The sequence below is a fragment of the Leptonychotes weddellii genome, chromosome 2 (assembly GCF_054177405.1).
Source record: "Leptonychotes weddellii isolate Sample4059 chromosome 2, ASM5417740v2, whole genome shotgun sequence".
In the NCBI taxonomy this organism is placed as follows: Eukaryota; Metazoa; Chordata; class Mammalia; order Carnivora; family Phocidae; genus Leptonychotes; species Leptonychotes weddellii.
In genome coordinates, this window is record NC_138370.1 from 173,756,978 (window position 1) to 173,783,171 (window position 26,194).

Genomic DNA, 26,194 nt, shown 5'->3' on the forward strand with positions numbered 1-26,194 from the left:
CATTGGGCTCTGTGCTTGGCGTGGAGTCTGCTTGAGATTCTCTCTCTCCCTCTGCCCCTCCCCACTCGCGTGCTCTCCCTCTCTCGCTCTTAAATGAATAAATATAATCAATCAAACAATCTTTAAAATGCACGGCATAGCATCTCGAATTTTGTTTATTCTAAGTCATCCCTGTTTCCCTGTTCTTGGCTATTCGCATCCCAGGACAGCAGCGGCAGAATAGAGTATCCCGCACAGCTCACCCTTCCCAAATGCCTGGGGGGACAATCTCATAAGCACTTTCTGTTTAAACAGTTTTAATGTTAATCACCATGGATCAGCTGTCAGAAGCAACAACAAAGAAAACTGCCAGGATGTCCCAAAGCCACAAAGGAAAGAAAAATGTCCCTTTAAACCAATTAAAATACCATGCAGCTAATGAGGCTAACTCTCATCTGTTCATTTCCCAAATGGCCACAGGAGAGGAAAATAAGTATTAGGAATTCATTGCCGACATACAGGACCGGGTCCACTGCTGTGGAGGTAACTCCAACTGTCTCCTGTGGCATCTTAAATCGTTTATAATGAAATGTGCATATTTTCCACACCCCCCAAAAGTCCCTAATGGCTCCATGAGACAGCCGGAGCCCCTGTGAGTCACATATGCTGGGCTGAGATTCTTACTGCAAGTTGGCAGGATTCAGACACTGTGTTCCAGGGGACATCCATTTTTTTCCAGGTCACAAAAATGTCATCTTGTCACCGCATTGTAAGATGAGCGTATTTGCCCAGGCTAGTTCTGCTGCACACACACCCTGTACCAACCATCCACCTCTTGTAAAGGCGGGCCTTCACGTCCAGCACAAGAGATACTTAATAAATAGAAGCCGTTCAAGTTTATTGAACAGGCTTGCTTACGACAACCTCTTTCTAAAAGAAACGACACAGCTTAAATTATCCCAGGCCTGATTAGTACTTTGATTAGCTACTGATAATCAAAAAAAGGGAATGACATTAGTGTCTTTTTCCTTATTTATTTCATGTAAAAATTAATCGAGTTCTCACCAAACGGCAAGTGAGGTGTCAGAACACAAAATGAGGACAGGATTTGACACACAAGGCAGAAAATGTTCTCTTGAATGTGAAAAGAGACCTCATTAGCATGGAGGATAATTAATTCAGAAGGAAAAAGAAGTATCCAACGCCCATTTTTCACAGTACAAATCCAACATCTTCAAGTTAGCTAGGGTGAGCATTACCAGTGAAAACCCTCGAAAACCAATCAGTACTAGGGAAACTGAAATTTTCCTTCTAGGAGCCAGTTTCCACGGACAGCCAACACTGCAGGGGGATTCCGTGCCAGGACCAAAAATCATATTTGTAACTGTCAATTTGAGGGCCTGGACAATGCAAATTGAGCAGGGAAAATACCTCCTGAGTATCTTCACTGTCAAAACTAGTGAGAGCTTAAATCAGAGTGAAAATAGTCACCGTATATGAGCGAGACATCAGTAAAAGTTACGATTAAACCATACACTTCTGGTTTAGTAAAAACTCAGAGTGTAGGATACAAGGTGTCAGCAGTCTGCATCCTTCCTCTGTGATATTTTCCTCCTATAGAGCCCTTTGTTCAGAAGCCGGGTGGAGCCGGCCCGCCCTCTCCTGGCCTCATGCTCCAAGAAGGGAGAAGAATACCACCAGCTCCTAATCACTGCCCGCTCCCCGCCCACTCACTGGCCACACCCCCATGCACCAATCCTCTGCGACAGATGAAAAGAAGTGAGCGTTCTTCTGCCCACTTCTAATCTTCCTGGAACTTTCCTCCCAGCTCCCTTTCAGGCACCCACTAATCACCTCATCACAGAAGGTGGTGAGTGTTTCCTCATGTCTGAAAGCACAATGAACTTGGGAATCACAGCAACTCAGCCCCTAATCTCAGCACCATCCCTTCAGAGCTGGGTGACTCAAGTGAGTTACCTGATGTCTCTGAGCCTAGTTTCCAGGTTGGTTAATGAGAATATTATCACCCATGTCAAGTGAAAGTCATTAAGAGGATTAGTAGCAGTACCTCTTATGTACAAGCTTTGTTTTAATAGCTTTACAAATATTGACCCAGTTAATCCTCACAATAATCTTATAAGGTAGGTGATTAACCTTTATTTTTTTTACAGGTGAAGAAACTGAGGCACAGAAAATGTAAAAGACCTCGTTGAAAGCAGCATAGTTATTAAGTGGCAGAGCAGGGATTCGTAGCCATGGCATGTGGTTGCAGAGTCCTCACTCTACCCTCTATCGACTGCCTCAGTCACACCAACATGCTCAAAGCACCTAGCTAGTGCCTAGCACAAAACAGATGCTAGAAAATGTTATTTCACATTGATGTTGCTGTAGGTACGTCTGCCATAGTCTTCCTTGATATCATTCTTTATGGCAAAGAAAAGAATATGTGAAGGAAATATAACATAGAGATGGGTGAATGGATGGCTGGGTGGGAGGGTAGGTGGGTGGAAGGACATATGTATGGATGGATGGGTGCGGTGGCTGGGCAGATGGATGGATGGGAGGGTAGGTGCATGAAAGGACATATATATGATGGATGGATGGGTGGCTGGTGGATGGATGGGTGGATGGATGGATGGATGAGTGGGCAGGTAGATGGAAGGATATATATATATATGTATAAAGGGATGGTGGTGGGTGGCTGGATGGATGGATGGATGAACGGATGAGTGGACAGATGGGTTATAGCTAGCTGGCTAGACAGATAACTCTTGAAACTCTTATTTGGAAAGACAGATCCTGAAGAGCATCTGAAAGAAACTGTAGGATGAAACATTTAAAGATGAAATAAGATAAACCCTGGATGTCAGCTAAGTCATCTTTCCAACCAATGCTCAGATTTCCTTAACACCTTCCCTGCCAAGGAGTCCCCCAGCTTCTGCTTTGCACGCACACACACACACACACACATATATACACACACACAGACGGTGATGGGGAACTACCCGCTTCTCCAGGCATTCTTTCCGTTATCATAGAGCTCAGACAGAAAGGTCTTCCTCTTCATCACCTGACACCCGCCTCCCTACAGCTCCCATCATTGTCCTAGTCCCTCTGTCTTCTTCAAAATCTGGCAATTGCGATCATGTGCACACAAAGTATCTCCAACCCGGGCCTCACTGGCTTGGGCAGATGACATGGAGCCTTGCAGGCTGTGTGAGGATTAGGGTTTTACCAAAAGCATGCCAGCACAGGGCTTCTAGCAAGTGTCCCGGTCAGGGTCATGAGAAGACCCCCTTGGCTGGTGTGTGGAGAATGCCCCGGGGCCCGGGGGATGGATGTGAGGTCAGTGCAGGAGGCCAGTGAAGACAGGGTGATAGTCAGGCCTCGGGTGGTGGCCGTGAGAAGGCAAGAGAGCAGGAGGGAGGGACGCTGCAGAGGATGTGTCAGGATGATGCAGACAATTCGCCTGGTTAGTCCCCGTGTTTGCTCACATGGAACTACTGGTGTAGACGTCTGGTTAAAAACAGGAGGGATTTTCAAGGAGGACAAGCTGCCCACATGGACATGGGGAACTGTACTTGTCCCCAGGGCTGCTGTAACAAAGCATAACCAATGAGATTTCAACACCAAAATCAAGGCGTTGCAAGGGGTGGTTCCTTCTGAGGGCTATGAGCCTAGGCCCCTCTCCTAGCTGCCGATGCTCAGGAAGTCCACGATCTCTGCCTCCGTCTTCACAGAGGGCTCTCCCTCTGTGTCTGTGTCCAAACTTCCCAATTCTTGTAAGGACACTTGTCATACTGGATTAGGGCCTACCTGCCTGACCTCACCTGAGCTCCATCACATCTGCAAGATGCTATTTCCAAATCAGGGCACATTTGCTGGTAACGGGGCTTAGGATTCCAACGTATCTTTTGCGGGGGACATAATTCAACCCATAACAATCTCCAAGGGATGGCAGTCCCTCACGATCAACAGGATATCCAAGTAGAAATGGATTAGCCATCTAGGAGGCTTGCTAGAGAATATTTCTGCTCTGGCCAACAGTTTAGGCCAGATGGCCTCCAGGATTCTTTGTAGCATCAAGACTCTACAGACTTCCTAACTCTTCTCCCAGGGAGGAAGGGACACCATCCTCATGGGTCCCTCCAGGGTTTCCTGTTCCAGTGCCATCCTGTGGGGAAGGCTGTTCCCAATGCACCGCCTTAACACAGTGCTCCCCAGTCCCTACGTGGTTGTTTTGCATCAACCCCTCACCTCCTTACATTTCATGTCTATTTATTTTATGTCCCCCCAACCATGGACAGCGTGTGAGCACGAGGACTTTACTTTGGTCCCTGCTGCATCTAGAGAATGCCTAGCAAGGGGAGTTGCTCATTAAATGTCTCCTGGGTGGATAAACCGAAAGCCTAAATTCATGGGGCCACATCTATCCCGTAGCCTGACTCCCTCCCTCTTCCTCTGGTTCCTCCATCTGCCTGAGGCCACGCCTTCTTGGTGGAGCCCTCACCCGCCCCACCCCTCAGCAGCGTCCCCCCACCCCCAGCAGTGCCCCCTTTCCTGCCACCTGCATCCTGTACCATCTTGCCAGGACTGTCTGTGAGTCTGTCTTCTCTGTGAACTGTGAGTTTCTGGTTTTGACCCATTTCAGCATCCATGGTGTACAGAAAATGGCTCTGAATGAGAAAGTGCTTGGGAAACACTGGTTGGGTGAGGGAATAAATGAGTGAAAGCAAGAAGGAGGGCCATGAAGGGCTGACCTGTCAGCTGGTCTTCGGAGCTTTACTCTGTGATCACGGCTTATATCAGAATCTTCGGTGACAACACATCTAGAAAGCTGACGTCCCCCAGCACTGAAATACCCATGACATTTAGGAATCTCAAGCTGACATACCCCCTACCCCCTACTCAGACCATGGTGATCAGGACAGAATATCCTCCCAAAGAGATCTGTGTACATGAGTGTCAACTGAGCATCTTGGATAGTTTCATGTGTTTATAAAAAAAATAGGCAAAAACAACAAAGCAACGATTTTCAAAGTAAAAAGTCTGAACTAAATCCCTGGGTAAACATCACGACATGAGATCCATGAATGCTTGAAAAGAAAGGCACTTTGCAATTCCCACCGAAATTGAAGCGGCAAGGGGGCTGGACACAGTTCTGGTGTCAGTATTCGCCTTCTCAAGGGCCAACGGACCCCAATCCAGATCAAAGCCCGAAGCTCATGCCCAGCCGTCCAGCCTCCACAACAGGGCCGGCCTCCCTCTCCAGCCACAGGTCAACACCCCGGGATAACCTGATGGCCTGGAGTTTCCTAAAGCTTATGCCCCTGCCTGAGTCACTGCTGTCCCCAGTCAGCCTCCCGGTGACTGACCACACACCAAACCTCCAGCCCAAGAAGGGCTCTAACACCAGCTTCTCAGAGCACCAGGGATCACCTCCTTCACGGTGCCCAGCACCCTGTGTAATCACATATTTTTCCATGCGATTCTTTCAGGAATGCCTGTCCCCCCAACTACACTATGAGCTCCGGGGGGCCAGGACCTGGCCTGTTGCCAGCCTTCGTGCCCACTGTGGACTGAACAGTGCATGACATGCTCGGGTAGAGCAAAGAATTAGAAGCCAGGAGTCACTGAGTAACTGCAGCCCATTTCTGCAAAATCTATGAGGCTGAGTCATAGAAGGAAACGTGGAGTCCAATGGGCAGAACAGAGCCAAGAACTAAAGGGTCTGGAAACAGGTGCATCACGTACCAGGAGCCCGGCCAGAGCCCTTGTTCTCGGCTCTGGGCATAGGGGAGTTCATTAAACCCTCACCTCCCGTGGGGTGCGCACATCACCACCCCGGGTTCAGATGAGGCCCTGGAGGCACATGGAGGTTACGGGTTGTGCTCAAGGTCATTGGATGATTAAGTGGCAGATCAGGAGAGGGGGACAAGCACTGCACGCAAACGGTCCAGCCTAAGCCCAGGCCATCTCCTCTGCTCACCAGACAAGGAGACACAAATACCCCTTCCACGTGTGAAAGATGTCCAACTTCGTGCGTTAGAAGGAAACGTGCAGATTGGAGCTACAGGAAGTGCCACGGTTTCCTATCAGACTGACATGGGTAGAACGATCTGGAGCCACTGTGACTAGGGTATGTGACACAGGGACTCTCCTAGGCTAGACGGTAAACTGGCCTGGCCTCGGTGGTGGGCAATCCGACAGCATCTACGAAAAGCACACAATAAGACAATTTCCCTTCAAAGAATCCATGCTGCAGTTAACTTTGCATGCATGCGAACAGCCCTCGATGCGGGAGGTTAACAGCTCTATGATTGCCGGGGGCTGGGGAGCACGGGGCAACCGTGTGGGCTCTGCACTCAGACCACCTGGGCTTACATCTTCCTACTTGCTGTGTGACTCTGGAGAATGACTCACATGCTGTGCTTTAGTCTCCTCATCTATAAACAGTCCTTAGCTCTGAGGCTGCTCTGAGGAGTAGATAGGTTAATGCACATAAAACAATCAGAGCTATACTTGACAATAGGATCCAACAGTACATGAAAAGGTTTATTCACCAAGACCAAGTGGGATTTATTCCTAGGCTGCAAGGGTGGTTCAACATCCACAAATCAATGTGATACACCACATTAATAAAAAAAGGGACAAGAATCATATGATCCTCTCAGTAGATGCAGAAAAAGCATTTGACAAAATATAGCATCCTTTCTTGATGACAACTCTCCACAGTGTAGGGATAGAGGGAACATACCTCAACATCATAAAAGCCATACATGAAAGACCCACGGCGAATATCATCCTCAATGGGGAAAAACTGAGAGCTTTAGCCCTAAGGTCAGGAACATGACAGGAGGTCCACTCTCACCACTGCTGTTCAACATAGTACTAGAAGTCCTACTCTCAGCAATCAAACAACAAGAAGAAATAAAAGGCATCCAAATCAGAAAAGAAGTAGTCTTTTATGACATTCTATGTAGAAAACCCAAAAGACTCCACAAAAAAAAATTGCTAGAACTGATACAGGAATTCATCAAATTCGCAGGATATAAAATCAATGCACAGAAATCAGTTGCATTTCTATACACTAACAATGAGGCAGAAGAAAGAGAAATCAAGGAATCTATCCCATTTACAATTGCACCAAAAACCGTAAGATACCCAGGAATAAACCTAACCAAAGAGGTAAAACACTTGTACTCTGAGAACCATAGAACACTTATGAGAGAAATTGAAGAGGACACAAAGAAATGGACAAACATTCCATGCTCATGGATTGGAGGAACAAATATTGTTAAAATGTCTATGCTAACCAAAGCAATCTACACATTCAATGCAATCCCTATCAAAATATCAGCAGCATTTTTCACAGAGCTGGAACAATTCTAAAATTTGTATGGAACCACAAAAGACCCCAAATAGCCAAAGTAATGTTGAAAAAGAAAACCAAAGCTGGGAGCATCACAATGCCTGACTTCAAATTCTATTACAAAGCTGTAATCATCAAGACAGTATGGTACTGGCACAAAAACAGACACATAGATCAATGGAACAGACTAGAGAGCCCAGAAATGGACCCTCAACTGTATGGTCGACAAAGCAGGAAAGAATATCCAATGGAAAAGACAAATGGTGCTGGGAAAATTGGACAACCACATGCAGAAGAATGAAACTGACAACTTTCTTACACCACACACAAAAATAAACTCAAAATGGATGAAAGACCTAAATGTTAAGACAGGACTCCATCAAAATCCTGGAGGAGAACACAGGCATCAACCTCTTTGATCTCAGCTGCAGCAACTTCTTGCTAGACACGTCTCCAGAGACAAGGGAAACAAAAGCAAAAATGAACTTTTGGGATTTCATCAAGATAAAAAGCTTTTGCACAGCAAAGGAACATTTAACAAAACTAAAAGAAAACCTACAGAATGGGAGAAGATATTTGCAAATGTCCTATCAGATAAAGGGCTAGTATCCAAAATCTATAAAGAACTTATCAAACTCAACACCCAAAAAACAAAAAATCCAGTCAAGAAACGGGCAGAAGATATGAACAGACATTTCTCCAAAGAAGACTTACAAATGGTCAAGAGACACATGAAAAAAATGCTCAACATCATTCAGCATCAGGGAAATACAAATCAAAATCATAATGAGATACCACCTCGCACCAGTCAGAATGGCTAAAATTAACAAGTCAGGAAACGACAGATGTCGGTGAGGATGTGGAGAAAGGGGAACCCTCCTACACTGTTGGTGGGAATGCAAGCTGGTGCAGCCACTCTGGGAAACAGTATGGAGGTTCTTCAAAAGTTAAAATTAGGGCTACTCTATGACCCAGCAATTTCACTACTAGGTATCTATCCAAAGGATACAAACATAGTGATCAGAGGGGTACCTGCACCCCAGTGTTTATAGCAGCAATGTCCACAATAGCCAAACTGTGGAAAGAGCCCAGATGTCCAACAACAGATGAATGGATAAAGAAGATGTGGTGTGTATATACACACACACACACAGTGGAATACTACTAGCCATCAAAAAGGATGAAATCTTTCACTTGCAACAACGTGGGTGGAACTAGAGGGTATTATGTTGAGTGAAATAAGTCAGAGAAAGACAAATACCATATGATTTCACTCATATGTGGAATTAAAGAAAACAAAACATGAACATAGGGGAAGGGAGGGAAAAATAAAATAAGATGAAATCAGAGATGGAGACAAACCCTAAGAGCCTCTTAACTCTAGGGAACAAACTGAGGGTTGCAGGAGGGGAGATGGGTGGGGGGATGGGGTAACTGGGGGATGGGCATTAAGGAGGGCACGTGATGGGATGAGCACTGGGTGTTGTATGCAACTGATAAATTACTGAACTCTCCCGCTGAAACTAATAATATACTATATGTCAACTAACTTGAGTTTAAATAAATAATTAAAAACAATCACAGCTGTCTCTCACTTATATTAAATTATCAATAAATTCAGCAATCTTTACTATTATTAGAATATTATGCAGCCACTTAAAATTAAGAACAGGCTGTTCTATAGTTATAGATGTTGAACAATCTCCAAGACTATTGCAACGTGGGGAAAAAGGAGCAAAACAGGGTGTAAAGTATGCTATTATTTAACATTTTAAAAAAGGAGTACTTGTGTAAATATGCATACCGCCATGGACAGTCTCCACAGGATACATGCGTGGCATGGGGAATGGACTGCCTTCGGTGCAGGGATAAGAAGACTACTTGATTTTCACAGTACAGTCTTTTATGCCGCTCTAATTCTTTGCCTCGTTCATTATTTACTATTCAAAAAATTGGCTGAGAGACAGAAAAAAGCAACGTGGACATTAATCAGAGTCGGGGACTATGCGCGTGGTCTTCCCCGGGGCACAGGGAGTTAGTTTCTGGGTTGCTTTTGACAGCCTCTCTCCCGGCTGCTATCTGTGGCTGGTGCCAGACAGACCATGGACAGTAAGGTCAAGGTGGTGGTCCGGGGCAAAACCCCAAACGTCTGCTATAAGCACCGCCATCCCCAGAAAAGCCGCTTTACTCCTGCCTGCTTGCGTAGACGTGGTGTTTGTGACGAGTATCCATTTGGTTGGGACTGGATAATCAAGATGGGGGACCATGCCCATCTCCCGGGCCTCGGGGCCCCGTCGTGTGGAGGAGCTCTGTGAGGGAACTGACGGGGGCCCAGGGACTGGCACTCAGCATGAACAGCCACAGCACCTGGTGACCCAGAGCAGGCGTCTCTGAAGTTGGCTTTATGGGGAGCAGCGTCTCACTGTGGGGCTCATAATGCCGGCCCATAAAGCCACATCCTCCGACCTGGCTTTTCAGTGTAATGAAAGTGATGGCTGATTTATTCTTTTGGCCAGGTTGGGGAACATGCCTGATGTATGTCTTATGTCCCACCTGGCTCAGGACTCCAAGTTGAGGGGAGCTCTTTATTGAGCCCCTCAGATCCTCCAACAGGTGAGGTAATTCCTTTTATCTCTAAGAAACCCCTAGGACGATGCGTGAGCCTCGTGTCCTGGATGGGGCGGTGTGGATTAGGTGGGATGCTAAGTCAGGGAGAACATCACATCACACCCCACAAAGGCGCACTGGACCAGGTGGAAACCACTCACGTGCCGCAGAGGCGCTTTCCATGCTTATTCCAGCTTGCGCGATCTCCCGGTGCTGTATTTATTTGTGTGCGCGCCGTTTACCCCGTAGATGGTGGGCATCTTGGGGGCGCTTGCTTTTCTCAGCTTCCTCTCTGGCACCTCGCCTAGCACAGCGCCAGGCGCTCAGCGGGGGTCAGAAAGCACCTGCTGGAAGAAGGAAAGCGTCTCTTCCAAGAAACCCTCACCTTGCCAGGAAGAGGACAGGGAGGGTTGCCATGGAAACCAGATGGGCATTACTGCCGCCCCGCTCTGCCGCCATCCCCGTTCTGTCCCCCATAAAAAATCCCGTTCTGGCTTGTCAGCCCCCCCTCCACCTCGGGCGGGAACCCGGCACCTTGTCGGAACTGGGCAGCAGGGCACAGGCGTGTGGGCGGGGTTTCCGCCTAGGCTGGCGGACCCCACCCCGGAGGGAGGCGGTCCTCCCAACAACACCTTGACTGCAGCCCCGTGAAACCGACTTTGGGCCTGTGGCCTCCAGCACCGAGAGAGAAGAAGCTCTGTTCTTTGCAGCCCCCAAGTGTGCGGTCATTTTTTACAGCAGCCACGGGAAACACCTCTCCTCCCTCTCCTGCTCCCCTGAAACAGAGAGCCTGGGGCCAGCTTCTGTCCTAGCACCCTCCCGCCCCACCTAATAGATAAGACACCCAGAGTCACCTGACTGTAAGTGCCCCCGCTGGGACCCACACCAGGCGGTCTGGCTTCTCAACCCAACCTCTAGCCCCTGGGCTCCACCCCCCGACCTTCGGCAGCCTCTGCACCTCCCAGCAGAGCCCTGCAGGAGCTAGTCCCTCATCTAGGCCGGCTGGGACCTCCAGCCTCACATGGGCACGCTACCTGCCGCGTAACTCTTTGGGCTTCTGCTAGTAAGCCACCTCCCCACGCTGGCAGGACTGTCCCATACCTTCCCACAGTCCTCCCCTCTTCTTCCTGACGTCCTCACCTTGTGCGTCACTGAGAAGCATCACACAGGTACGTGCCATGTTCACACCTCCCACCCACACCCCTGCACGCGTCTCTGTTCTCTGGACCTTCCTTCCCGGAGGGCCCAGCCCCTCCCAAGTGCTGACACCGGAGCCCTGGCTCCCACCTTCTCAGTATCCTCTTTCCTGCAACTGTCCCTGCCCTCCGCCCAAACCCTCAGCCTCCCCCTGTCTGTGGAGGAGCGTCCCCAGCAGAAAGCTCAGATCCTCTGGCATCACCGTAAATGTCCTTCTCCAGGCCCTGGGTTCCCCTCAGTCTGCTGCTCCCCACCTCTGCTTCCCTGCACAGCAAAGTGGGGGAGTCACAATGGTTACGGTGGTCCCGTGCTCCCCAAACCCGCTCTGGCCCTCAGCCATGTCCTGGCGGCAAAAACAAGACACCTTCCAGTCCTCACCTGATTGAACTGCAGGCAACATCAGACACGGCTCGTCACCCCTTCTTCTGGGACCTCTTTTCTCTCGGCTTTCCTGCCCTCACTGCCCTGGTTTCCTGTTACTTTTCTGATGGTGTAAAGGCTGCAGTTCCTGAGGGCGTCCTCCCGCTCCCCTCCCCTCGATGCCGCTCTCCACTCTCCGCGGGCTCCCTCCTGGGTCCCCGTCCTGCTACCTCCAGCCCGAGCCTGCATCTGAACAGACATGTCCATCTGGTGTCTCCAGGCATCTTCAACTCGCCCAGCCCGGAAGTGCCTCTGATCTTTCCTCAAAACTCAATTCTTCCTCTTCCCTTGTCTCAGGAAGCAGCATCCCCGTAGCTGACCACGCTTCTCCCACAAAGCCCAATCCCAAGCCGTCAGTGGGTGCTGCTCATCCTCCCTCGTCCATCCCTTGATCCCACAGACCCCCATGCAGCCTGCGGGAGGGACATCACAGAGACCTACACCTTGGAGGTCTTCCTGGAAAAGCAGCCCTGAAGAGTGGCCCCTGTGCAGCCCAGCTGGACCACGGCCAAGGGACCTGGTGGAGGCCGACTGAACACCTCTCTGCAAGGGTGTCCCCCCCACAGCCGGACACCCTGGGGCGAACTCTGGGCAGCCCATGAGGCCGTGTCACACCTGGGAACGTGCTGTGCTTAGTTCTGGGTTGAGTAACGCCGCACCTTCTCACCACCTTAGCTGTGAAATGAACCCTATAACCTCTAATGTACCTGCTGGTGACTCTCCGTCAAGTTTATGGGGGAACCTGCTTCAGGTCATGCTCGCACTGGCTCGGTGCGACCCTCCAGCCCACTTCCGCGTGCTCCTATCATGCTGGCCTCATCCCCTTCTAAACCCTCAAGTGCCTATGTACATCCCTTCCTGAGTTCCGTCCATGTGGCCCCCACCAGGTGCTCATCACTCAGGTCTCAGCTCCCCCGACCCTCCCCTTAAAGGGGCCTCCCGGAGCCCCCACACGAAAGTGAGCCCCTGCTATTCTGTAACAGAGCACCTTGCCCCTTCATAGCCCCTCCACATTATGGAACTACGGGGGTAGGCCTGCGAGCCTTTGTATTCTGCTCACGTGCTTCCCATGACGACCAAAACCTGGACGATTTGCCAGCATCGAGCCAGGGCCTCCCACGTTTTAAAAATGACTGCACACAGGAGCAAACAACCCAGAAAGAACAAGTAAACTACAGAAATTTGGGGTAAGTCGCTTAATTTCCCTGAAGTTAATTTCCCGCTTAAGTTCCAGAAATGAGAAGGAAAATCACATCTCCGCAGTGTTAATATAGAATAAAAAGGACGGGGGCACCTGGGTGACTCAGTCGTTAAGCGTCTGCCTTTGGCTCAGGTCATGATCCCAGGGTCCTGGGATCGAGCCCCGCATCGGGCTCCCTGCTCAGCTGGGAGTCTGCTTCTCCCTCTCCCTCTCCCCCTGCTTGTGTTCCCTCTTTCGCTGTGTCTCTCTCTGTCAAATAAATAAATAAAAATTAAAAAAAAAAAAAAAGAATAAAAAGGGCGCTATGTAAAACAAAACAAAACAACAACAACAACAACAACAAAAAAAACATACCCCATGGCCAGCACAGGGAAACCACTCAATACATGGATCTAAAAGCCTCGATTCAACCAATACTCACAGAATGCTGACTCTGTACGAACCATAATTTGGAGACAGTTTAGAAGGGGAAGCTGGTGGTATCAAAAGACAGTGTTGAGCTTCCTTTAAATAACAGGAAATAAACACACTCCTGAACATTCTTCTTTTCTTTTCCTTTGCCTCTTTTGGAAAAATCTAAGTGCAATATTTTTTAAAAGCTGTTTTGTCAATACAACAGTGGATCTGAAAGCACGAAGGCCTGGGCCCAAACCCATTATCACTCGTGTGACCTTAGGCAAAACCAATCAATCTTTCTGAACCTCAGCTTCCTTTCCAGAGCCGCTGTGAGAATTACCTAAGGTCATGGGCAAGAGGTGTCTGGTGGTGGTCAGGGCCAGAGCAAGGCCGGAGCTAAGGCACTGTGGGCTCTCCACGCTTCTAGAAGCTTCTGAGAACTGCCAGTGGTGCTGGTTCCTCCTCCCTCTTGTCTCTGCATGCCCAGGGCTGAGCCACCTCCATCATGACAACCATCTAGGAGCCTGACACAAACCACAGGAGAGACCTCTCCCTCATATCCTCTCTGTAAGAGATAGACCATGAAGAAATGATGTCAAAGATAAACAACAGGGCAAACCAAGGAGATGGCCTTTGTTAAAAATAAATCAGCAAGAGAGCGCAAGGTTAGGACTCCGACGGGTCTGAGAAACGAGGCGGCAATCAAGACACCTAATGGCATATTTAGAAGCTCAGTTAAACTTCACGTAAGAATTATAAATAGGATAAATTATTTGCTAGAGAAAAAAGCTGTTTTTAGTGGGGAGAGAATCACAGATTTCCATGCATCCTAAGCCCCTGACATTCTGAGTGACATTTTCTTTCTGGGAGCTCCTAAGCCCGACTGTAAGTCAAGATGGAAAGATTCAAAGTAACTGACAATGCTGTGCTTAAAAAAAAAAAAAATCACCGGATCTCTAAAATGAGCATTCAACCACGGAGTCTGAAACAGAACAGGCATTCAATAAACACTGAATGTTGGGATGGGGGAGTGGAGGAGGGGAGGGGAGCTGGGAGGGGAGTGAAGAGGGAAGCAGAGAGGGGAGCAGGGGAGGGGACAGGGGAGTGGGGAGATGGGGGACAGGATAAATGCAGCTCTCCAGCTGAGCACTCTCAGGTCATGCTTAATAATCAATATTAAACATTCTTCGGGCAAAACAAGACTGGTGCCCAGGGAAAAAGAAATATAAAATTCCAGAGCTCCTAGGTGATTTACAAGAATAAAATCTTGGTAACCTCCATGTCCTCAGGGCATTCACACACCAGGAGCAGCAAGCACATTGCAGCCTGTTCATTTCACAGAATGTGGGGCTCCAGGAAGCCCGTGCTTCTTATACGTCATCACTTATTGAACCAACAACAAAGACAGGATGATTAATACCTTCCATTTGGTACTATTACCATTTACATTATACACTGTTACTATTATGTGTTACTATTGTGTGTACTATTGTGTAGTAACACACACATGTGTAACATACATACATATGCTAATTACAGCCCTAATTCCTCTGGCCAGAGGTTGTGGGGTATGATCTACTTGCAAATTAAATATCTAGGTTTTGATCACACAAGCCAAATCATTTCAATTCACTTTTCGTTTCCACGTTTTGGAAGAAAACAGACTTTCAGCTAGGAAATACTTTGATAATCACCTGCTTCTACCATTTAATGTAAATAAGAGACATTTAACAATCTCTGCCAGTAACCGGCCACCTTTCTCCCCGCTGCCCATCCAATCCTCCCTCCTCCCTCTTGGGTAGTGTGGCAAATTTTAATTTGTTGCCCTTGGCATTCTGATAAAGCTAAAATGAAGGACCACACACGAATGGCTGCACAAAGCTCAGTTAGCCAAGCCGCATGACCCTGGACCCAGAAATGGATGAACAGAGCCCGATGCCCAGCTCTGTGCACGGACAGCCCTGCTTGTTTGTGGCTGAAGGCCCGACACGGCACGATGGCACTTGGCTGGGGAGGGGCAGCCCTTAGGCAGGATGGAAATCCCTCTGTGCTTAAAACACCCCTCTGCTCATAAAGTGCCATGAGTCGGACATAAGAGAGCTCTTCTCTCAGACCAGTGACCAGGCACTCCTAAGGAAGTAGAAACAGCGCTCTCTGTTTCTGGTGCTCTCTCGGGTCCTTCTCTCCACGCCATGGCACACCATTTCCAGGCTCCTGGGAGACAGGACCAGAGCTGCTCGATCTTGCTGCCAAGCTCCCCCTTTTTCAGTTGCTGTTTGAACCGCTCTTGAGAAAGACTCCAAGAAGGGCTGATCTACTTGATGCGTCTCTCTACCATCTGCTCATCTCCCTTCAAGTCAGTCCCTCCTCTGAGGCAAGACCCAGAGAGGACTCTGCCACCAAGTCCCTGTCATATCATTAAACTTTACAGTATCCCCCAGCACTTATGGTCTCCCCAGTCGAGAGATGAAGAAACTGGGGCTCAGAGACTATTTGTGAAAAACAAACATGGCCGAGATTCCACAGAGAAACCTCCAGTCCTGTCCTGTCACTTACTAGATGTGTGACTATGGATACACCTCTTTCCCCAGAACAGCATCAGATCCTTCAACTGGCAAATACTAAAAAATAAGATGTCCTCCCAAAGAGCATTAGCATGGGGACCAAATTAACATGTGGAAAAGAGATTCTGCATTTTTAAACACTGCACAAATATAAGGTATTGTATAAAAATATAAGGCATTATAGCTTATCAGCATCGTGTGACTCCAAATTGACAGCAATTAGTCCCCAGGGGGAAGTGCGCAGGTGAAACTATGCATACCGAACCTAGAATCAGAAGAAGTTTGTCATAAATGGAATCCAGTTTGAGGGGTTCCCATGTGGTCCCATTGCTAATAATCATCAGTATAACAAGCAAGCAAAGAAAGGAAAAATAAAAACCTAATATAACCAATTAAGAATCCTATGTGTTCAGATGGGTATTTGGTATAAATGGATCTTCCAAAGATCGTGGCCCCAGACTGAGCATCACACTGCTCTCATGAAGGCCTACCCCTCTCATACCTCCTCTCTGTGGACATTCTACAGGCAGAAGACCCAGAGATCTACCAAGCAGTAAAACTGATGGATGCCCCCTCCTCTCCCACTCAAACAAGTAAACAGAACCCAGAACCCTAGGGAGGCATCCTGAGTTTTTCCCTCCCCTGCAATGTGCAAACTACACCCCCCTGGGCAGACCTATTCAGCCACATGGCAATCAGTGACCAAGTTTTGTAGGCTCTTCCTGCATATCCCCCTCCTCCCCAAGCCTATAGCACCTGCCCTCATCATACATCCACATCTCCTACAACAGTCTCCCTGGACTTACCCTTCTAAGCCGTTCTCCATTTGTATCCAGACTGGCCTTCAAGAACACGACTCTGCCCATATTAACAGGCCTCTCTCTGGGTCTCCAGTGCCCACTGTGGAGCCTGGCATCCAGAACCCTCCACAGCCTAGCCTCTGCCTCACCCGGAGTCTTCACCTAAGTAACTTGACCCAGGGCACATGGTAGCACAACCCAGATGTAAACCTGATCTAACTCCAGGGACCACTCGGTGGTGCTATGCTCTGTGCTATTTTGGCCCTTGCTTGTGTCCCTGTCCATCTCTCTCACAGGCTGCCCCCATGGCAGGGACTATGCCTGTTCATCGTCTAGAATATGGCTTATACAAAGACGGGTTCTGTTCTTATTAAGAGTGATCCAGGTAATTTAGAAAAACTATCACATTGAAAACAATTAGAAGAGCTAGGCAAAAGCAAAATTAGGTTGAGACCATCTGAGAACTAACAAGAAGTAATAAAAGACAAGGTCAAGACCTAGCAGTACAAATAAATTCAGAGAGGTAGGTAACCCCTCATCTGGGGCCACTCCGTTCTGAAGGGCACCTGCTAAATGCCAGAAGAAGCAGCCCAGGGCTGATAAACTCTGTAGAATTCTCAACAGATCTATAGAACTGGGGAGATAGAAACTCAAGTCCAGGGATTCCAAGGAGAGGTCATCCTGATGAAGTCCCAGAGTCTTCGGTTGGTAAAAATGCCTTAAAAGTAAAGATAAGCCAGAAACAGAGAAGCCCTTAAAGGACCTGAAGCCCTGCTCTGAGTGATCTCAGTCTCTCAGTCTCTGACTGGGTGGAGGTAAATCACAATTACGCCCCTAGCTGCCTGGAAGTGGATAATCTCATCCTAGTGCTCGACTGTCTTCCTAAATGTTCACATACACTGTCAGGCACACAATCAAAACTACCCAGGCACAGGAGGAGACTGGGAAATAAGATCACAAACTAAGAGCAACAACAGACAACAGGCACAGGCCATGGTAAAATAATAAAGTTGCAGAGATTTTAAGATAATTAGGCATCATATGTTTAAGAAGAGGTAAAAGATAAGACAGAATTTTAGAAGATAACTGAACGCTTAGAAAGGAAACGTATAAAGAAGCCCTCTTTAAATATTTGCCAAAAGGACAGGAGGAAAGGCCAAGCTGATGAGCCTTGCCGAGTGAGTCGGCTCGTGGACCGGGACCCCCAGGAGAAGCCCTGAACAGTGCAGCAGCATCCTGATAGGGAGCATGTACCCTGCAGCCAGACTGCCTGGGCTTGAGCCTGGCTCTCTCATTTACTAGTGTGCACCCCGGGACAAAGCTCCGCAGCCTCTCTCAAGTCCCCATCCACAAGATGGTAAGAACAGCAATACCTGCTCTGTAGGGTGGCTAAGAGGATTATGAGTTCGTATTCATGAAATGTTCAGAACTGCGTCCGGCTCTAGGTTCTGCTGTACACAGGTGGTACGTTATAAGTATTTGTTAAATAAATAAAAAGAATGGAATTCAGTTCAGCAAACACACTGCCTGGCCTGGCCTCTCTCTCCAGCTGCCTCTTCCTTTATTTCTCTGTACTCAATACCCCAATCCACACATCAGTAGTACCAAGCTACTTTGCTTCACCAAATGCATCTTGCTCATTTCCTATCCTTTCATCTGCCCTTTCTTCCCTCTGCCTGAAGTCTTTCTTCTCTTAATCCACTTGGAAAGCCTACATCCATGCTTCAAGGACAAGTTAAAATCTCTCTTCTGAGAAGCATTTGCATCACCCTCTTGGAAGTAATTACTTCCTCTTCATGGCTCAGTTAGGCTGGATTTTCCTTTTAGCATGGTGTTTATCAGACTTTTACGGTCACTTCTGTTTATGTGTCTGTTTTTCCCATTAGCTCATAGCATGAACTATGTCTTATTGATCCCTTTTCCCAAATACTAAGCATAGCAGTAGTTCCACGATGACTACTGAATAACAAATGAATGATTAACTGAATGAATGAATGAATGAATGAATGAAATGTACTCAGTGTTTGCTCTCAGGCCAGTGCTGTTAAAGCATTCATCACATCCAAGCAAGTATATGTAAGTATATGCATGATTGAGAATTCTTACTCTTCTAAAGCTTGAAGCATGCTTCCGGGGTCCTCTGAAGACAGAATGTCAATCATTTGGTCATTGAGAGCAAGGTCTTCATTGACACCATCGGCTGACGTGAACTGGGAGTGTTCCAGCTTGCTCTCATGATGCTGAACCTGCAGGGAAATTTCAGGAACAACTGAGTGGGCCTTTGTGAATGTCATGTGCTGAGAACGTTGAGGGAAGGCAGGGATCTGCAGTCAGAGAACCTTGCTGGTCCCATCACTTGTGAGCAGGGTAAACTCAGATAAGACACTGCATTTCCCTGGGCCTCCATTTTCTCATCAAAGAATGGGATCATAATTGTAGTAGCCCTGCACAGGGTTATTGTGCATATAGACAAAACAATGGATGGAAAGGTCTTTGCAACCTGTAAAGACCTATAAAAATATCTCACCAACATCATCGCCATCACCATCACCATCACCACCACCATCATCACCATCATCATCATCACCACCATCATCACCACCATCACCATCATCATCATCACCACCACCATCACCATGATCATCACCACCATCACCCCCATCACCATCATCATCATCACCACCATCACCATCATCATCACCACCATCACCCCCATCACCATCATCATCATCACCACCATCACCATCATCATCACCACCATCACCATCAGCATCACCACCATCACCATCAGCATCACCACCACCATGATCATCACCACCACCATCACCATGATCATCACCACCATCATCCCCATCACCATACTATCATCATCATCATCATCCCCAGCATCATCACCATCACCACCACCAACAGCAGCACCATCATCAGCACCATCATCATCACCATCACCATAATCATCATGCAGAGAGAAATTCCAGTTGGCAGATGGACTTCAACTTCAGGCATCTGGCTGGTTTCTAATCAGAATATAGAATTGTCAAATGGAAGTGACATGGGAGATAATTAAGCCCAACCCAATGATTGGATAGATATATCTGTTTTGTCTTTATTGTTGATTCTGCAAAATGGGTAATAACTATAGCTAATATTTAAGAATTCCTGCCCCTGTGCCTTGTATGTGTTATTATCACAAAACTGTCACAACAAAGTAAGTACTGTTGCCCCATATTACATATAAGAAACCGAAGCTCAGAAGGGTAAAATAACATCATCTGCATTCACACAGCTCATGAGGAGTCAGGGTTGGAATCTGGTCCCAAATCGATCTAACTCCTAGGGTAGAAGGAGTGAAGTGTTAGAAGAGGTGAAGAAGGCTGTCTTGTATTTTATAGCACACTGTCTCATTGGTTGCCTCAGGCTTCCAAAAATAAAGTAAAATGTGAAAAGAGTTCATTCTGTGAACTTCAAGGGTCTTCAGACCTTAAATCAACGGTTTTTTCTCCTCTCTGCAGGTGTAACGATCAGCCTTTCATCTCCAGGAAATGATTCCTGCTCCTTCATCAAAGCAGCAGGGAAGTTTTGTTCTGTGATGGATAATGGCTTTGGGAGAGAAGCCCAAGGTCTGATGAGAGGGGCCCTTTTCCTCCTCCTCCCTTTTGCCTGCCACGGACACTGTGGGCTGATCTCACTTTGAAATGACCATCCCCTCCTCTGGGAAGCAGACACCAGTGAACAACAGGGACAAGACCTCCAGCCTCCAGACACAGCCCCCAGAAGCAGGTCCAGCCTACACTTGGCCACTTGAAGCAAGTGTTTAACTACACGGGCCTCAGTTTCCTCAATATAAAGTGAGGGGGAGAGATGACAGATGTTCCCTTCAAGGTGCTGGGGCCCTGGGTGACACTGAGTCACAGGAGCTCCAGCCTTCCTGGATGCTTACTCCCCGCAGTGCCTTCTGGTGGCAGCTCCGCAAAGCTCATCTCACTCAATGAACTACCACCCTGATTTCCGACCCGTCTGTCCAACCACTGATGGACCAAGGGCTCGTTCATTCCCTCACACATTTTTTCAGGGCCTTCCAAGCACCGGGTTCTGTACCAGGCAGCACGGATGGTGGCAGATACCATCTGTTTTCTACCCATGTCCCCTTGCCCTTGCTGCTTCAGTGTCCACTAGCCCAAGATCCACCAGCCAAGACCTACACTTCTTTCCCTAAAGGCTTTCACTGGCCTTCAGAGCCCATGCCAGGGAAATAACATCACCCTCTGTCCGGGCCCCTGCGGGAGTGCTCACAATACTGACTCCTTCTGTGGCCCTCCATCTTGTACATGTCCTCTCTTGGGGCTACGTGTTCCAGGTCCCTTGGAAATTAATATACATACCTTAGAAATGCCCACCAAGGCTGGAAGGGGGAGGCTCATTTAGGACATCCATAAATTTGTTAAAAGATAGCATAGTCTCTCCCCCTCCTCATACACGGATGGTTCCATTAGATCTAATGAAAGGGTAGCTGTCAACCAAGAGCATGCGAACTCTTGGAGGTATAAGTGGACCCTTGATCTTACTACAATGCCCTCTGTACCTCCCCTGACTCTATAAAATCTGTGGACTAAGGTCTGGACTTTGTGAGAATAGCTGCACAGTACCTGGATCACCCCCGACCTGATCCCCTGTCAGTAAGTTATCCTGAATAAAAGTCTGCATAAATGGTATGGAGTGGCCTGCTTATTCTCTGGTCTCCAAGTGCCTTTTCAGTGGGGAGGACAGTCCTTCCTCCCCCACCTTCTAACAGCCCCTTTGCCCCCATGTCCTCAACCAATGACCAACAGGGTATGATATATACTCCAGCTCCTTCCCTCCTCGGGTGGGATGACTACTGTCCCCAGAGGTCCCAGGCAGGGTGAAGCTCCAGGGGCCCACAGTGGTAACCTGACCAGCTGCCTTCCCTTCCTGCCTCACCTCCTGACCCCACACCAATACTTCCTGGGACCACTCCCCATATAAACTACTTGCATTTGGACCCTGGTCCCGGGGTGTGCTTCTGTGGGAACCCAGAGCAAGACAGGAATACAGAGATTAAGACGTTCACAGACAAACCCAACAGATTAGGAGATGTGCTGGGTGGAGTCTACAGAAGCTAGCGCAGGAACCTGGAGATGGGGCTCCCATCCCAGCCAGAACTATGCTCATGAAGGGCAGAGAGGATCAAAAAGCCTCTGGTGTGAGCGTGGTGAGCTCATGCTCTCAAGGAATGCTGAGTCACTGGGTGGACTGGGTCTGAGGTGGGAAGTGGACAGTGGCAGCAGAAGTGGGCAGAAGCTGGTGACGGGGGCTCCCCAAGCTGGGCCGAAGTATCCAGTCTCCCCCTGAGGATGAAGTGAGTCTCCAAAGACTTGTCAGCAGGGAGTGTGGACCAGGACCTGAATTAGCGTGGCCTGAACGTGGAACTGGCCACACAGATAGGTGCTCGGTTATTCAGTCAGACTGCAGGGGCCCTCAACCCTGGCCACCTTCTGGAATCATCCAGGGAGCTTTAAAAACGACTAATGACAGGGGCACATCCTGGGACGTCCAGTCAGAGCCTCTGCATGTGAGCCTGGACATAAGCGTGTGTCTGTCATTTCCCCAGGGATTGGGACATCAATCCAGGGCTGAGACCCATTGAACTGGAGGATAAACGTCAACCTCACATCTACTGCCAATCGAACTACCCTCGAGGAACACAACGTACATGGAGACTCACCTGATGTCCGATGAGCAGGCTTCCCTTCAAACACTGATACCGAGCCATGAAGAAAAGCGTGACCCAGGTCAGCACAAAGGAGAGGATGGAGGCTGTGAAGAATCCTGCCGCATGAAGGCCATGGTTTGGGACAACCTAGGGGACCAGAGGCGGTGGGGGAGGGGTGGAATTGTCCATGATCACATTTCACATCTTTCAGTCAGGTCATAAGGAAGAGTTACAGCAGAAGAAGCATGGAGGCAGTGAGATGGGCCTGGCTTTGGGCCCAGCTCTGTCCCACTGGCTGAAACCATCTTGGCCTGAGACCGTCGCTGGACTTCTCTGAGCCTGTTTCCTTATAGCCTGGCTTCCACACAGCACATCTGAAGCACTGAGCAGGACAAACACTGCAAGGAACCCAGCACGATGGCTTGCACAAGTAGGACCATCCACCCCAAGCCTGGCATATGGCAGGCCCCCAAGAACTGTACATTCCTGAATCCATCTGTAACAAACCTAAGGCAGCACTAGGGATCCGTGAGCTGTTTCGAGTCAGGGGCAGAATCTGTAGTGTCCTTCCCTTCTCCCTACACCGTCTGTTCCCCCTTCGCAAGAGCTTTCGAGGGGCAACCCACAGCCCACGCTGGCCTTCAGGACCACGCTGGAGGATGCACAGGGCAGGGAAGCATCACACAGCGGGAGGCGGCTGGCTGCCAAGCAAAACCAACAACCTGGTTTAACACGCCCAGCCCTCTCTCTCTCCTCAGAGGCATCCTCTGGGCTCCAGCCAGCGAGAGCCTGGGACAAATATGCATCCGTGGCAGGCCAGGAGTGGCTGGCATCAAGCCGCCGTGAGAAGCTGCTAAGTGCTAGACAATGCAGCTTCAGGTTCGAGACCACAGCAGCAGATAGCATCCAACAAGCACTCGGGTTGGGTCAGATGGGGGACTGAGCCTGCACTCACACTTAACCATGCATCTGAACCAGGAGGACTTATGGAAACACGCATCCCTGTGCCCCACCCTGGACTCCTGATTCACTAGACCTGGGGACAGGGCCTCAGAAGTGGCTTTTCCAAGTTCCCAGGGGCTGCTGCTGTGCTATTTGTCCGAGGAACACAATTTGAGAATGGCTAGGCTAAGGGTTTCACAGGATGAGTCTTAACTCCTTGAATTCTCCCAAAGACACTCTGAACAAAAGAAAGAGCTCTGGATTTTTAATCCTACAGATCTGGATTGAAATGCCGCCTCTGTCAAAACAGTTGTGATACCCTGGATGAGTGACTTGACCTCCAGCAACCTCACTTCTCTCGTCTGTAAAATGGGGATAAAAATACATCCTAGAATGAGGATTAAATAAAATAGTAGTATAGAGATTAGCACAAAGCTTGGCTCATTGATTAATCAACAATTATTTACTGAGTATTTACTGTGTTCCAGGCTGTAAGTTGGGGTTCTTTCTCCATTTGTGTGATTATACTCTTTGTGTGGGCACTGACTGAGTCTGACCCAGGTCCACCTCCTATTCACAGGTAAGGGGGACCTGTAAACAGGAGAGCGGGTGAAGCCTGGGCTCAGGACTCAGACCACCTGGGTGTGGCACCATCTCTGCCTTACTGGTCATGTAGTATTGGTCAGATGAGTTCATTTCTCTTTGCCTCTGCTCCTTCCCTTGCAAATTGAGACAGTAGCCCTCCAAGAGTTGTACTGAGGATTAAACAAGAATATGCATGAAGTTGAATGAAATCATTAAAAGAGTGTCTGGCTTTAATACTTGCTCACTAAACACCAGTGATTCTTGCCGTGTCTTCCTATGTGGGCTGTGTAAACGAAGGGAACTCCTTTGGTACAATAATGGAGAAGCTATATGGTGGCCATTAATGGGTCATTTTATCAGAAGGTGGCCTCAAAAACAGACCTGGACTGAGAGCCTCACATTTTGATAACACTTTCATCCTTTGGAATGTTTTCACCAAAGTGTCATACTCAAAAATAAGAGGGACAAAATATGTGTGTCCATAACAAAAGGCTTTATAACGGTCAGCCCTTTAAGTCAGCAATTTCATGCCTAGGATTCTCTCCTCAGGAAATAATTCAAAAATATGCATAAAGGCTTATATACAAGGTGGTTTTGGTCTAGAAATATACACAAAGATTTGTTTATATGTAAGGCTATTTTGCAGGGCATCATATAAAGTAACACAAATGTGTATGGACCCTAAATGTCCTCAAAACAAAGAGTGATTATATCTTAAGTTTCTATAAATTATCCAATCCATATAATGAGCAATTACATAACCATTTTATTATTTTTAAAAAGCACAGTAATGTACGTATGTATACTAGGAAAAAGAATTCATAACAGAAGTCAAGTGTTTAAAAAGAAAAGCAAATTTCCCTGTGTTACCTTCCCCTATCCACTCTAATCCAGCTTCCCAGGGGCAAATGTCTTAAACAGATATTGATTTCAGTTTTCATGGTTTAGTTAACCAGAATGGTTAGTTAATTTAAATACTCTGAAAATTATGCATGTATCTTTATTTATTGATTCATCAAATTACATATTATTAACTGAATTCCTGTTTTGACAGATGTGAATTTAGGTCAGAATTTTTACCTTACAAATTTATAGGGTATGTAACCTATAAATATCCCTTTCTACACTTCCTTCTAATTTTAATGATTATTTTTAGTTTTTCAATTAGCTACTTTTGTACCTTCAAATTAAAAAATTAAACTTCAACTTTTATAGCACTTAATTTAGAGACTATTTCTTGTCTCCTTGTCATCTTACTAAAAAAGACAATGACATTAGTGTCCCACACCTGCCTCCAACTTGCCTTTCCCACTTCTTTCTTCCAGAATTTATTATCAATCCAATGAGGGCAAAGTAATAACATTTTAAGACATATGAAATAAAAAATCTTTTATATATATATATATGGTTTTTATATATTTATATACTTATATATATAAATATATTTATATATATTACACACATATATATTTTATATGTATGGTTTATAACATATATATTTTGTTTTGCAACCACAATTCTTCGTGGTTGTTTATAGGTTCATTCCAGAAACTAAAACTAAAAAAAAGTTTTAAAGACATTATTATTATGATGATTAGGAAAATGTTATTCACTGAAGAATAAAGTAAAAAATGTAATCCTGTATTACTATATATCTGCTCCTCAAAGCAGTATATTTCTAATTCAGTCCCTTTTCTTACACTTTATCAATTGTTCAAAATCATGCCACATTTTTAGTTTGCTTCAAATTGGACTGACACTCCTTTTCCTGTAACTTTTTGTTTTTCCTGGAGTCTCTCATTGCCTTTCTTTTTCCTTCCTGTTATATAGCATTCCCTTAATGATACTATCTGTTGCAGGGAGTGGATTCTTTTTTCTTAAACTCATCATTCCCAGAATGCTTTGACACTCTGATCTAATTAGGACTGGTTACTTTCCAGGCTTGCTGCACTCCTGTCATTTGGAGCCCTCTCTTCACAGCTTTCTGTATTGTCACACATTATTCATTAAAGAAAAACTATGTTTCTTGGGTCCCATTTCTTTCTTTTCCTTGGATGCTTTTTTTTCCCATGGAGTATTCGCAGTATGTATTTATTCTCAAGTTAATCTGTTTAGAAAAGATTTTTTATTTCATATGTCTTAAAATGTTATTACTTTGCCCTCATTTGGCTGAATCTATAACTCAAGGTCCAAAATAATTTTTCTTTAGAACACTGGAAGTACCATCCCACTGTCTTCTGGCATAAATGTGTCTGATGACATCTTAAAAGGATCTGTTTTTGCTTTCTAGGAATTTTAAGTTTTCCTTTTTCCTTTGGAGTTCTGAATATTTAACCATTAAAATTTTTTAAATAATATTTTAAATTATAATAAAACACACATAACATAAAATTTACCATC

General features: G+C 47.0%; 1 protein-coding gene across 7 annotated transcripts in view; it reads right to left on the reverse strand.

Moving 5' to 3' along the window:
• The window catches only part of EVC2 (EvC ciliary complex subunit 2), a 124,793-nt gene that overhangs the window by 61,894 nt on the left and 36,705 nt on the right, over window positions 1–26,194 (reverse strand). For 6 of the 7 annotated variants that reach the window (XR_014143104.1, XR_014143103.1, XM_081812641.1 and 3 more), the window contains exons 8-9: window positions 22,280–22,414; window positions 18,643–18,782 (exon numbers count right to left, since the gene is read on the reverse strand). Coding sequence is in view for 5 of the 7 variants with exons in the window: in XM_081812641.1 (XP_081668767.1) it covers window positions 18,643–18,782; window positions 22,280–22,414 (275 nt within the window). In the remaining 2 variants the exon portion in view is untranslated. The remainder of the gene's footprint in view (window positions 1–18,642; window positions 18,783–22,279; window positions 22,415–26,194) is intronic. The other variant, XM_081812643.1, reaches the window with a different exon arrangement.